At 41.3% G+C, this 14,773-nt stretch overlaps 1 protein-coding gene across 1 annotated transcript; it reads right to left on the minus strand.

Annotated features, from left to right (window-relative positions):
* Positions 1-363: 363 nt before the first annotated feature.
* On the minus strand, positions 364-7,173 carry jam2b (junctional adhesion molecule 2b). Its single transcript, XM_079276821.1, has 10 exons — positions 7,050-7,173; positions 4,612-4,677; positions 3,782-3,892; positions 3,465-3,614; positions 2,401-2,582; positions 2,188-2,296; positions 1,986-2,093; positions 1,315-1,333; positions 1,166-1,214; positions 364-1,022 (listed from the first exon to the last, which is right to left on the minus strand). Exons 1-10 carry the CDS (start codon positions 7,099-7,101, stop codon positions 984-986), a joined length of 885 nt encoding a protein of 294 aa, XP_079132947.1. The 5' UTR covers positions 7,102-7,173; the 3' UTR covers positions 364-983.
* Positions 7,174-14,773: the final 7,600 nt, after the last annotated feature.

The raw sequence follows: 14,773 nt of genomic DNA on the forward strand, positions 1-14,773 counted from the left end.
AGCTGAGGCTGATGGGAATGTTTTTGGTTTTGTAGGCTTCTAGTCATGAACCAAAATATTGGACGAATTTAAATGTTCACCAGCTTAAAACTCTAGAACCAAGTTGCTAGTGTGTGGTTGCTAAAAATACTGAGGAGGCTATGACACAAGCTAGGCCATGTATCCAAACAATGTATTCTTCATCTTGTGGATGGTTGTTGCTGTTTGTAATGACATTAATCAAATCCCCATTAAACGTCCTACTCCCTCTGCCTGGCTTTGTACCACCAATAAGCCAATAAACTCTGTTCTGTGATATTTTTGTTTCATCTTTCTTTACTGAACAAGACTCATCAAAAGAGTATACAACATTTTAAAAGCTTCCAAAGCACCGTTCAGTGTGTGAAGACACCCGTTCATCTGTCGCTCAATTCACATTTGAATTTATACAGCCAAAGATTAAACAATTATGAGATCAACACAACAAGTACACAACAAAAATGACAAAGAGAAAAAAAACATGTCCTCATATAAATCAACAACTCTGCATCTAAATATAAACGAAAGGCAATAAAAAGGATACAATCTATACAGTAGCTCAGTACTTGTCAACTGTGGCTGAATAACTGTTACTTGCATATAGGTGGCGTAAGAGAGCTAAAACGTATACTGAAGTGTTGAACTTGGCTCTGAAAGTCTGAGATAAGTTGAAAAAATACTCTAAAAAAAGATTTAAAAAATGTCTTAACATGTAATAGCATTAGAAAGAGCTGAGTAAACCCCATATTTACAGGACTGTAAGTTTGTAGTAGATATAAAAGTGTAGGACTATAACTATAAACCCATAAATGCCAGTGTTTCGGAAGCATCAAGGTTTGAACAAAATTCAGCTTAACTCTTTGTTTTAGCTTAATATCTGAAGATCTGTCCGTCCCGGAAAGCAGTGATCCGCCGTCCAAATGGTTCTGGATGGTTTGAAGTCAAAGTGAGAGAGTGTTTCACCCTCAGATCATGAAGGAGTGAGTTTGCTTGTAGTGCTTGATCTGCAGAGAGTAGAGAGACATACACTGAATCATTTCCTTTCATTAGCTAGGGACCATGCGTTATCATCAACTGAACAGAATTGAATGGCAACCCAGTGACCAAAACAAGCCCCGGCACGATAATGATTCCTCTGATCACTCACATTGCGGATGGGAGGAGGAGGAGGAGGAGGAGGGTTGTAGGACTTGGTGCTGAAAGACAAAGGGAAGCAGTTCAGTCTGAGCTCATTACCAGCCAATAACACACAGCTGCAGGCAAAACAAGAATCAGACTGACAAGTGAAACCCTCACCTTTTTGTGTTCTTGTCTTCTATTCAGAGAAACAACAAAAAAAGAGAAGGTAACATTAATGATCAGTCCACTAGATGGTGCTGAGTTATTTTCTGGTGAGGTCAGCAAAGGTCCCGGGTCAGCGTGATTGGTAGGAAGTTGGTCAAAACAAAGATAGACATCTGGCCTCAACGGGGTTAAATCTGCCAACAGTATCCAGGCTCATGGGGAGAGTGCAGCGCATAACTGTCTCTCTGCCCTCGACGTCCACGCATCGCAAGTTATACTGAGTTATATAACTCTAATATCCTACTTATATAAGTTATAGTTCATATACTGAGTCCACACGTTTGCATTTCGTTAAGTTGGACGATGTAGTAATACAAACTGTTCAGTTTGTCAGGTTCATGCAACATGTATGACATTGTTGGTCAGTCTGTCTTGACAATCCTATCGTGATAATATCGTATCGTGACCTAAGTATCGTGACCTATCGTGATAATATCGTATCGCGGGATCTCTGGTGATTCCCACCCCTAGTTTTTACCTCTATTTTGTGCTTTATAAATGCAAAAACGCCTCAAATGTAAAAGCAATGACAAGCAAGACAACCCGCTACCTCACACGCACATCCAAACAGCCCTTCCATACCGTCTCTGAAACGGCCACACACGCAGCATCACACTACTCACTCCTGCAGCAGCCTCGGCGTCGGCAGACGCACACACAGATGCAGCAGAAAAGGACGAGCGTCACAAAACCTGCAGCAGCTGCAATCAGAATCGTCATATTCAAAGGATCTAGAAGGAGTGGAGAGAGAGAATTTCATCAGTCTGTGTTGAGTGGAGCGAAACATGGAAACTTCAAAGAGGAGTTCTACCAAAAACCATTTACATTCAATAACTTTCAGTTGTTGGGCCACACAGCTCTTGGGCGCCCCCACGCTGTTGGAGGATTCACAGCGGTACATCCCTGCGTCTGTCTTGGACACACTGTTGAACTTCTGCTCCAAACAAACACAAGATGGGAGAGCAAGAGCATAATACAACATAACTTTGTTTGTATATGGGTGCATTGAAGTGTCTGTATAATTGAGTGTGTACTCACCAGTGTGCCCTTGTTTGTGTCGACGCTGTATACAGACTCTTCCGTGGCCGTCAGAGCCTTGTTGTCTTTGTACCAGCAGTAGGTGGCGGGAGGCACGCTGAGTTTGTCCTTACAGAGAAGCTCCAGGCCTGAGCCCACGAACACAGAGCTCGGCACCTCGCAGGACGGGACGTGAGGAGGCACTAAGGCGGCAGGGAGGCAAAGCACCTTGAGTTACAGCAAAAAGATATACAAAATAGAGGATTTTTCATTTCTGTCCACCTTAAAACACTTAAAATATAATAATAATAATAATAATAATAATGTATTTTATTTGTAACGCACTTTTCATTTTTTTTTTTTTTAAATCTCAGAGTGCCACAGAGCCAGTACATAGTAAAAACATAGTAAAAAGCATAGTTAAAACATAAAAAAAACTATAATACTATATTACTATATAGATATTACTTTTGTTGATGCATTTTGTTGTTTGGTTGATGTAGAGGGGTCAAATGATGAATTTGCTGCATCAAAGCTACAATTGCAGCAATAATCAATCTACCAAAATGAATATTGAATATACTTGAATATACTTGAATATACTTGACTATACTTGAATATACTTGAATATACTTGAATATACTCCCTCTGCCAGGACTGAGCGGTTGAAACTACTGCCACTTTATTGTCACTACTGTTTTCCCCATTCAAATCTCTGAATAGATCATTTTAGGTTGTATAATCAATATATTTCATGATATTGCTCTTTGAAAAGCTATTTTGAAACTGTAAAGTAACCAAATGGGGATTCGGCTAATCGAGCGAATTCTCTTCCCTCATTCATAAGCATGACTGAAATGCAGAAAACAAAAAAATAATTACCAGTTTTGAAAGGGTACCGTGGTGGTATGCAAGCTAGCAGAGCTATACGTTCATAATTAGACGAGGCCTTCAGGCGGCAAAAACTTTGTTTACATTTCCAAGGAATGCCGTTGACGTCTGCTTCAGCCATTTAACCCTCGTTTGTCTCACACATACATTCACCCTAATACCTGCATAAAACGCATGCATGTTTCCCGTCCTACCGAGCACGTTGAGGGTTACTGTGGCTTCCCCGAGGTTGACGTGGTCCTCGCTGGCAGTCACCTCACAGCGGTATTCCCCCGAGTCTTTCTGAGTAACAGAGTGTATCGTCAGCGTCGCTCCTTCCATCTTTGCCCGTTCTGCGTAAGACCCTATAGTGGAAGGTGATGAATGATGGACAAAGCTTAACTAATGGCTAAAAAATAAAGATAAATCAAAAGGTAATAATGAAAGGATGATGGGAGGAAAGCAGCAGAATATCAGCCGTTTCAGCTCAGAGCAGTCAAAGGAATTCGTGCAGTAGAGGTCTTTCACTAACCCGTCAATTTGTGATTAAAGTACACAAATGTCACTTCCTTTCCTTTCTTCTTCCACTCAATTCGAGGGTTCGGATCTTTCTCTGTCCTGAACTCACAGGCGAGCACAGCATCTGAGGACAGAAAGCACAGCAGGAAAAGTACTTTATGAATACAGTAGATATACCTTTGCTTGAATTTTGCAGGTCATTTCTTGTAATTTGTTGCCTTTTTGTCACAACTGTGTGCTCATGAATAGTGATCAGCATGAAGTACTGGATGTGTTCGGGTTTAAAGGGCAGCTCAAATGTATGTTGAAGGCTGTTTTTGTTCAGTTCCTGTTTTTTTCCCGCTTTTTGTCGCATGAAATGAGATATCTTCTGTTCCCCCTTTATCTTGGCTAATTTTCCAAATGATTCTGAAACATATGATGTATCTGGCATTCTCACTGAAGAAGATACTAGTAATTTAAGTTGCATTATACACCAGTAAATCTGTTTTCCATTGGTTTGTCTGTTCATTTGACTGATTTGTTTTGGAATGACAAGCAAAGCAGATATCAGAGATAATCTCTCACCCCTCAATCTTTGGTGTCAAATTGTTACTAAATGTTCCGATTAACATAATTTATATTCACACCAATCACTACTCCACTTCTACTCCCACTCATCTGATATTACAGTTCAGATAAAACATAAAGTGAACTTGGAAAATATGGTGAATTTGGTAAAACGGGGTCTTGTATTCCTATTTTAAAACATTAAAGATAAGCCAAACGTTGAATCACATTATACTATGTTGTTCTTTAGAGTTATGGTCATTGTGAAGGATAAATAATACTGCACAGTCTCACCTGTGTGCTCGTGGACCTCCACTTTGGGTCTACTGCTGCTTACTGTCACTGACACGAAGACAGGACCTGCAGGGGAGAGAGGACCAACCAGTTGTTGTAAATAGTTATTGTTTTTATCATCTTTCTTCTGCTCACATAATTGACAATTACATCTCGCTGTGTTTGACAAGCGAAACATATCTGTAGATACAGAAAGTGTTGGAGCTTTTTGGACTGCAGTGCAATCAGATCTGAGACGTAAACAGGATAAAAAGCCCATGAGCATGAGTATCAGCCTACACATACCAGTCATGGAATCATATACAAAAAGTAATATAACCCACAATGCATATCTGCTCTCTTTTTTGTGTGGATGCACACATGAACTCCCAGACACAGTGTTTAGCTACATCCTGGTGGTACCAGGAGCGGTGGTGTGTAGGAATGCAGGCGATGGATGACTCTCTGACAAGCTGCTCTATCCCGACCTGATAACCTCATTTCGTGAACTGTCCCTCCAGCACACACACACACACACACACAGAGCCTACATAACATTCCCCCACAAACATGCTGAAAAAGCCCAAAATCTTTAGAGTTCAGCGGCTGGAGTCATCTTGAATTCCTTGATGATGGATTTCTATGGCAACAAGTTTTCACAGCAGCAAAAACTAAAACCCAGCTTTTCCAAAATATAGTTAAATATGAATATATTTCAATTGATGTGAAAGTTTTTTTATGTATCGCAAACTTAAACCCAGCTGTTGCTCACTGTGAAGGACAAAACAACTTGTAACCAGACCACAAGGGAGAAAATGACTACGATAAATGATCATTTTTATTTGCAAAACATTAAAGCATACGTCTGGTTTGGCATTATGAAGTGAACATTTGGGGGTGGTGTGTGTGTGCGTGTGTGTGTGTGTGTGTGTGTGTGTGTGTGTGTGTGTGCCACACATGGAAAGCATGCTTTTCTTTCGCAGACAAAGAAGCTCTTTGTGACAGTAACCTTACCCTTCTCAGCTGGCACAATAACACACACACCCTGCACAACACACTTGTGAGGCTCTTCACGGATTGCACCTTTAACCCTGACCCTCAGCCTGACCTAAACCTGCTTTAACCATTGAACTGAATTTTTGCCATTAACTAATGTTAAGCTACGGTATATCTAGTTCATGTTAAAGACATGAAGTCCATAATGACATTGAAGTTTTAAAAGAAATTAATCTGAAATGTCAACTGTTTACATGTTTTATAATGATTTTAAATTCAGAATTACCAATCATAATGCCATGCCATTAGCATTGACACTAAAAGAAAGAAAAATAAAATACAATTATTCACCAGCCTTGTGCTAGCCGACGATGTCTGAATATTTTATTCTCTGTGCGGAAATTTGGTCCTCATGAGTAAATACAAGAAAGATCAAAACACGCGTCAAAGCTGCAACTTAAAGCGTGTTGTTTAGAAAGCAGCCTCTGCCCCGTAGAAATCCCACAGCAACTTCAAATGCATTTGTCCAGATAGCGAGTGGTCGTTTTCATCCCAGTGCAATCAGCGACAGGCTCAGTCGGCACCTATCTTCAAACTGAAACGTTGGGATCTCAGACTCCTCCGCGGGGCCACGAGATGTGTTTCATCACCCTGTGGATCTCGAGATTGATGTAAACAGGGAGCCCAACAGCAACCACTCCCTGCACAATGTCACCCTCTGATGCAGTCCCTGAACACATCACAGCTCCTCCACTGAACATGCACAAACTACATCTCACGAATTAAGGATCAATAAAACATAAACCAAAACAACAAACCAATCAGTCTGCTTCATGTTGAAATCATTAGGAGTTGTCACAATATAAATCTTGCTAATCTGTTACACAAGCATGCATCGCCTGAAGAAAATCATCATACATTTTTCTTCAATTAAATAGTTTCTGATGGACTACACAAAATAGGAAGAAATGGAGGCCAGAGATGGAAGAGGGTTATTCCTTTTTCTTTGCAGATTTTTTAAAAAGTCAAACAAAACAATGATACCATTTTCATATTACGGTGAATTTGAAAGGTTATGGTACACCATCATATTTGAGCTTTGCTTCTAATAAATGGTGAACTAAGTTGTATAGAGATATTGGGGTGATAGTATTGCAGTCCAAAATACATTTTTAACAGTTTCTTCACATCTTCATGAATGTTTACCATTTTGAGATGATAATCTGAGCATCCTATTAAAAACACACCACAGAGTGTGGAAATATGGACGAGCAGAAGCTCCTAAAACGTGCCTGCTATCATAAATTGGCCAACATTTAATCTGTTGAACAACCTAATGAATGCACTTCTTCCACTGAAAACTTCAAGCAATATATCTATTAGCCTATTGCAGCCTATTGTCATGTGATTAATAAGGTGTTATTGTTGAATAAATTGTTTACTAAAACCAGAAATAAACTCACTATTCATTAAAGTGACGAGAAGAGGCAGCGCCAGGATCTTCATGGTGTTCATGTCTAGTCACGGTGAGTTACAGATCCGTCGTGAGGTCCGTATGTGTCTGTTCAGTCTGGAGATGAGTTTTACTACAAACTCTTGGCAGCTTCTTCAAGTTTCATCTGCAGCACGCGCGCATTCTCGCGGATCCAGGACAACTGACGGGGCGCGCGCACAGAAAGGGAGCGCTGCTGCTGCTGTCCTGAGACGTTCAGGGACACCACTGGTCTCTTAGCAGGCGGAGCCAGCGGGGGAATATGAGCTGCTTTTATTTTGGCAAGGGTCTGTTAACTTCAGAGAAAATCAGAGAATCCATTGAAAAATAGTTGCTGTTTTTTTCTGAATAAATAAGATCAAACCTGAAGCTGGAGTTTTCTGTACGATGTGAGGGAGCAATTGCCTGATTGTCTCCTGAGTCACCACGTGTCTTGAATGCACAAACTAGCAACAATATGTTGCTTAAAGACAGGAGTCCCCCTAATATCCCAAACCAAGATAAATCTGGATGAACTAAACTGGCAGAACAGTATTTGCTTCCATGGAATTGAGCTTTAAAAAAATGATCTTGGGATCTTGAGGTATCTGTTAACTCAGAAAAACAGAGCAGATTTTTCTTTTCCATAAACTTTTCTCACAATTACCAAGATAATAATCTCGTTAATTCAGAAAAAAACAGGGGAAATATGTTGTTCTCAAGTGAAAGCTTTACGCCAAAATAGTTATTTGAACTGCCCTGTTCGTGACATAATTTCTTTAAAACAATTAATTGTCCATCTGAACTTAACTTTGTATCACATGGTTAGAGTTGTGGGTGTAATAGGAGGTGCAGAGATGGGACAGCTGCTGGCTGAGCTACTGTGTCCTTGGCTATTAGGTTTCTCTCCGCCAGCAGCCACACAACAGCTCATTGTCGCTCATTCTCGTTAATGTGCACACATGCTTACATTTGTGGCCATATGCACACACAAAGAGGCCATCCATGCAGACACGTGTGCATACGCATACGAGAGGAATACAAAGTCACAAAATCTCTGCTGCAGCACCTGTTCACAATCAGCAGTCCCAGCTGCTCTGCTGTGAGCAGGATCCACTGCTGTCATGTTACACATGTCATCCATAACAACCCAGCTCAGCACCCGCTGCTCACTTTACACAAACATGGTTTACATCAACAAATCTCTGCCAGAAAGTGAATCTTATATGAACAAAGGGGTGGCTGTAAATGTATTGTGATCGTTGGTAACAACCAGTGAGAGGAGTCATTTAAGCAGCTGTCCTCCTCACACTCTACTGCACAAAGTTCAACCAAACACTGTGTACCTGGATTGATTCAAGGTCCCATTTGTATTTATCATCATCACATATATGTTTCTAATCAAAGTCTGCCAAACAAAGATGTTTTACTCAATGTATCAGTTGTTTTCTTGTCTAACCAAATTGTGTTTAGTTTCAGAGGTCCGTTCTCTCTTGTTTGGTTGGTGTGTGAGAGGTGTTGCTGAATCAGCAGCAACGTGTATGTCCCAATACATATATATGGCAAATGTAATGTGGCAGAAATACCAGGATGTCTTACTGCATCTGGTCACATTTTGCTGTATGCAAGCCAGCATACATTGTGTGTGTGTGTGTGTGTGTGTGGGTGTGTGTGTGTGTGTGTGTGTGTGTGTGTGTGTGTGTGTGTGTGTGTGTGTGTGTGTGTGCGTGTGTGTGTGTGTGTGTGTGTGTGTGTGTGTGTGTGTGGTTTGCCGATCCACAATCCTCTGCGCACGAATGAGCAAGAGGGTCAACGTTCAAGGTGGAGTGTTATAATCAAGTATTATATCACAATTGAATGCATACTTCCTGCAACAGCATGTACTTTGTAAGGGCAGCTGCAGTATGTGCTAATAGTTAAAAGATAAAGAAGGAGATTAGGAACGCAGCTAGAGAGAAACACACAGGAAGCAGAAAACACAAGAAACACAATGATTAGAAACACAATGATAAACCTTATTTATGTGGAAACTTACGTACTTTACAACAAAGTGAAGACACGACAGAATGAAATGAAGGGTGACAGTTAGTTCAAATCAACAATGAATACGTTTTCAATTGTCATTTTAAAATATTCACGGAAACACAAGGAACCATTGGGGGCACGGCCATGGCCGAGGCAAATCCAGAGAATTTAATTTAAAGGTGGGAGCAACACCACACCTTGAAGATGATGGTGAGGAAATATTAATTCTGCTTTCGTGAACCCCTGAGAGGAAATACATTGACACACACTAAACCCATCAATAATGATGCTCATGGTCACAGTGATCATGTTTTCTTCAGTTCTTTCTGAGCCGGTGCGTTTCCTCCTGAACACAGTCCGGCCCTTTCCAGAGTATATTTACAGCATTTTGTGAGAGACAGAAAATACAAAATTGTTTTGGGAGTTCATTGACAGACATGAAATGTGTTACTAATAAATCACAGCTAATTATTCAACAGGTCATAGTCCAGATCGAAGTGGACGGTTGTTGTGAGAATTACATGTCAACTATTTAAACTGTGTGGCTGGTTTGTGAGCTAAATTGTCAAAATTGTATGTTTTGTCAATCATATCTTTGGTTGTTTTTACACGAGGTAACAGTTTAAGTTTTGTCTCGAACCAACCTTCTTATTTACCCATATTCAGCTGAAGAATCAACAAATGACTTTCTACTTTTATGATGGACTGCATGCCAAGAGGAAACAAAAGAGAAAAAACAAGAGCTTTTGATCAGATAAGGTAACGGGAAGGCCCTGGTTTATGGCTTACTGACAGAAAGTGGAATAAAAGAGGGCAGGACTAATAGCGTACATAAAGATTAACCAAACACAGATAAATAGCAGTCGCAAAGAGAAGAGCACATGAACAGCTGGCAATAACTTACGAGTACAAGGCACATTTGTAAATCAAAGTCTTCAATCCTCATTTGGCCAAACAGGTCAAGATGAAGACCCTGGCATTATTCTCACTGAGCCTAGCAGGTAAGAGATTTCATTTCAACATTGTTCTGCAAGTGTGTTCTCCAAAAGACTGATTTTATTGAAATTGACATTTTGCAATTTTGCGTTTGGGTTCTGTTAACATTTCTCAGTCACTAAAGACTTTGCGTTTAGTCTCATTAAAGTTTCAGTCACTTCATTTCTGTGAAGACTGAAGTTAAAATGTATCTGCCTGTGATTTTTGTCACGTCGTTAAAGCGAGTCCAGTTAATCATCTACGCCCTGTTTATCTCATCATAACAAATCATTCTTGTTATTGGTTATTGGTAATTGTTCAGGATTTACAATGTAAACGCTTTATACGGCCCATTCACCCATTCACACTTTAACTGCTTTTGGGAGAAATAAAACTATATATAAAAGTAAATACTATGAAAATATGAGGCAATGGTATTTTGGTTTGAATAAAAAGTAATTGGTTTTATATGTTATTCATGCTGTGCTCCACATGAACTGCATAACAGCATGGCTCTAGTCCTGCTTTATGTGATGATGAGTGTAGGCATGGATGGAAGTGATTCTTGATATTTCTTGCTGGAAAGTCCATCAAATGACTACATAAATATGCAAAAACGACCAAAGATAGACACAAAATCAATACAAAAAGATTATAAAAACTACAAAACTTCAAAACGATGACATGGAAACGCAACACGCCTAAACATGACTCGGCAGTTTAGTGTCTCTTACAGTCTGAGGGGTCCATTGTCTTATAATTCCTCCATTGGGGCAGGTCGGGAATCTGCCTTATTTCACCAGCAATTTAACTTTTATTCCGTCCTTGCAGTGACTCTGGGAATGCCATTTGCTCCTGGTGTGGAACAAACCCCGGTGTTGACTGAACGAGAACAGAGCCCTCTGCTGGGAGACTGGGTTCCTGTGCAGGGTCATGTGGTGGTGGAAGATCCTGCGCCTCAAGTCAGGCCAAGATTGGAGGAGCAGAAGAAAGAATTGGCTCCGGTGCCAGTGGACATGAAGCAGAGCATAGTGGAACCAGAGATCAAGGTAAAGCCACAAGTTAGAGAGGAGCAAGAGGGGGAAGTAAAGACAGAGATTAAGAAGGAACCAGATGTTAAAGCAGAGCCAGATGTTAAGGAGGATCTAGAGGCTGATGTGGAGCAAGAAGTCAATCTGAATCCAGAAGTTACGGCTGAAGTAACCGCTGATGTGGAGCCAGAGGTTGAGATGAAGCCAGAGCTCAACGATGACCCAGAATTAAAGGTGAAATCAGAGGTTAAGGTAGAGCCAGATGTTCAAGAACAGTTTCAGGTGCAAGCGAACCTCAAGGCAGAGATTGAAGAGAGGCACATCGACATGGAGGGAAAATATGAAATGGGTGAACCAATCATGGAGCTGGAGCCACTGGATGATGACAACACAGAGCTGTCAGACGTGGAAAAGTCTTTGAGGGCGGCATTTCAGAATCATAGTCCTGTCAATCAACCTCTCCCAGAGGAGGAGGAGGAGGAGGGGCTTATGAGTGAGAGGGACAATGTTTTAGATGAAGAACCAATCATGGAGCTGGAGCCACTGGAGGACGACAACACAGAGCTGTCAGACGTGGAAAAGTCTATGAGGGCGGCATTTCAGAATCATAGTCCTGTCAATCAACCTCTCCCAGAGGAGGAGGAGGAGGGGCTTATGAGTGAGAGGGACAATGTTTTAGATGAAGAACCAATCATGGAGCTGGAGCCACTGGAGGACGACAACACAGAGCTGTCAGACGTGGAAAAGTCTATGAGGGCGGCATTTCAGAATCATAGTCCTGTCAATCAACCTCTCCCAGAGGAGGAGGAGGAGGGGCTTATGAGTGAGAGGGACAATGTTTCAGATGAAGAACCAATCATGGAGCTGGAGCCTGAAGACGAAGAATCTTTTTATCATCAGCAGGTCATGCCAGAGGCTGCTATCATGGAAGAAGGGCCAGCATTGGACATTATGGGGCAGCAGATGTCATCTTTCAGGGAATATTTCCCAAATGAAGAGGCTCGGATGGGCATGGGCTATGGCACACATCAAGACCATTTGACGGACTATGTGATGATGGGGGAACCAGGGAGTGAGTTTGTCGGGGAGGAGACGCAGTCTTCAATGGGCCTCCCAGAAATGGAAGACGGTCCTGATGGGGGAGTTCAGATTGGTGTGGCCCCTAAAAGAGAAAAACGGGCTTTAATGTGGCAGGGAGTTAAAAACCATGAAGAAACAAGATCATCACCAAATCAACACAAGCAGCAAGGTAAAGCATATGCATAAACACAGCATGGACAAGAGGGACGATCACAGTGAACAAAAAATCTTAGGTGCACAACAGTTTTGTTTGTGATAGATTTGGAAATAAAAAGGTGAACCTATCCTCTAATTGAAATGAGATAGAGAATACTGTAACTTTACATTCGGCCACAGGGCGGAGCCATTGTCCTGGTGTGACACTCGAGGGGAGGTGTTACCAGTTCTTCAGAGGGCCGAAAACGGCTGCAGATGCAGAGGTATTTACATTGTGTCCTCCACTGTCTCATCGATTCACCATTACATCCTTATACATTTAGACTTCTTAAGCTACACACAGCCGTGCATAATACTCTGTCGTCTCCGTTTCATTGCAGTTCTTCTGCCAGGAACATGTGGCTGGCCAACATGTGACAGGCCAACACATCCACAGAGAGGTGATGAACATGATGCTGCGGCAAAACGGAGCACTTACCCGCAGCTGGATTGGAGGATTACGATATTTAAAGGTGTGCGTGCTCAGTCAGGGAGTAACGAGTATTAAATCTGTTAATGATAATTTAGCCGACACTAACCACATCAGGAAAGTGGTTTGTTTCATGTATTTGTATGTGGAAAATGAACAAGTCCATCTGATGTCCCATCAATTAACCCCCTGTTATCTGTCAGACCGGTCGCTTTATCTGGTTGGATGGATCCCACTGGAGCTACGCTGATTGGCTGTCTGGGGAGCCCAATAACACAGCAGATATTGAGGAATGTGTGGAAGTGCTGGCACATGGTAAGAGTCGGACTGTTGTAGCTGAACAACAACAAAAATACTTTGTTACACCAAAGATGGATATCAACCAATGTGTCTCTGACTTTCTGATCTGCTGATCGTTTCAGGAAATGGAAAGTTCAATGACTTCACATGCTGGGAACCTCAGGCTTTCATCTGCTCCTACCCTCATTAGTGAATGGACCGCTTCTTTGTCTCATGCGATGCAGAGTTTGTTACTCCTTTCTTTTAAAATCACATTTTGGAAAGCAAATGGACTGACTAAAAGGCAATGCCTTAAACATGACGCATTTTTGTCATGTTTTACATTATATTCAAGTATGATTTTATTTGTTTTTGATGAAGATTGTATCCCGTAAATAAAAAGGAAACATGCTATTTCTTCATGACCTTGTTGTGATTGTTCCCTTTATGAAAAAGAAGACATCATTCAAATGTGTACTTAGTATACAAGTGTGTTCAAGTGTGTCTATTTGTCTGTTAAGTACCAAAAAGTGTATTTCAATATTTAGATGAAGCTAAAATAATTACGTATGTTGTATATTTCACTAATATAAATGTTGTTAAGAAATCACAAAACAATTTTCAGAACATATCAATTGCCTCCCAATGGCTCTTTGTACGTCGACAGCGAGCTGGCTGTTCACAGCTAACGGTGCTAACAGCGCTAACAGTGAAAACAGCGCTAACAGCGCTAACAGTGAAAACAGCGCTAACAGCGCTAACAGTGAAAACAGTGAAAACAGAGCTAACAGTGTTTCCCTGAGAGAGAACCGGAGGGTGGGTGCTACTTTGTTACTCATATAACATGCACAGCCGGCCCGTTAGACATCTGCTCAGGTAGACATTACTCCATTATAACTTTACAGTAAATAGATGTTGCTGTATTGATGCTTTGAATATTGTACAGAGTTTGTGTGTCACAAATACCAAATTTTAGGTTTAAGTTATGAACGTTTTCCAGGAAACAGTGACCCAACCATCGGTCTGTTGGGTTTATCTAAACCCCCAGTCCATCCAGGACCCATAAACGGTAATCCGTTCTGGTGCCAAAAATCTATCATGGCGATGAAAGCTGTTCACAATGAGATTTCAGATTTCATGTTTACTGTCTGCAACATTGCTGTGTGGATATCTATGTTGATGATCATCTGTCAGAGTGGCATCTACTCATTGAATTCCAATCCTCACCTTCCCCTTTTAAATTACAGGAGCTTAGCGCCCATTAATGATGAATATAACTGATGTATTCACACACTCGTGCTGCACATGCAGCTCCTGTAAAGCCTGTAGGCCCTACAGGCTTTACAGGCTACATGCAACATGTGAGTCCCTACAGTGTAGGGACTCACATGTTGCAGTGTGTGACTCTGACTCATTTTCCACCGGCCACACCTTTTCCTGCCCTTTGGATGTGGAGGTGAGGATCACCACCTCTAAAGTGATGACTGGCAGCTCCTCATCTTTCTGTTTTAAGTGCTGACTGCCCCCCGCATATCTACATACACCCACCACCACACAAACACATTCACTTATATGAAAAATGTTACAATCCTACACAACATTACGTTGCAGATTCTCCATTGTTCCCCTACCTGGAAAAATGACCTTTGCTGGATTTAAGAGATCACAGTTGAATGTGCATACCCTGGCTTCGCTTAACAT

The sequence above is a fragment of the Melanostigma gelatinosum genome (genome assembly GCF_949748355.1).
Source record: "Melanostigma gelatinosum genome assembly, chromosome: 10".
NCBI lineage: Eukaryota > Metazoa > Chordata > Actinopteri > Perciformes > Zoarcidae > Melanostigma > Melanostigma gelatinosum.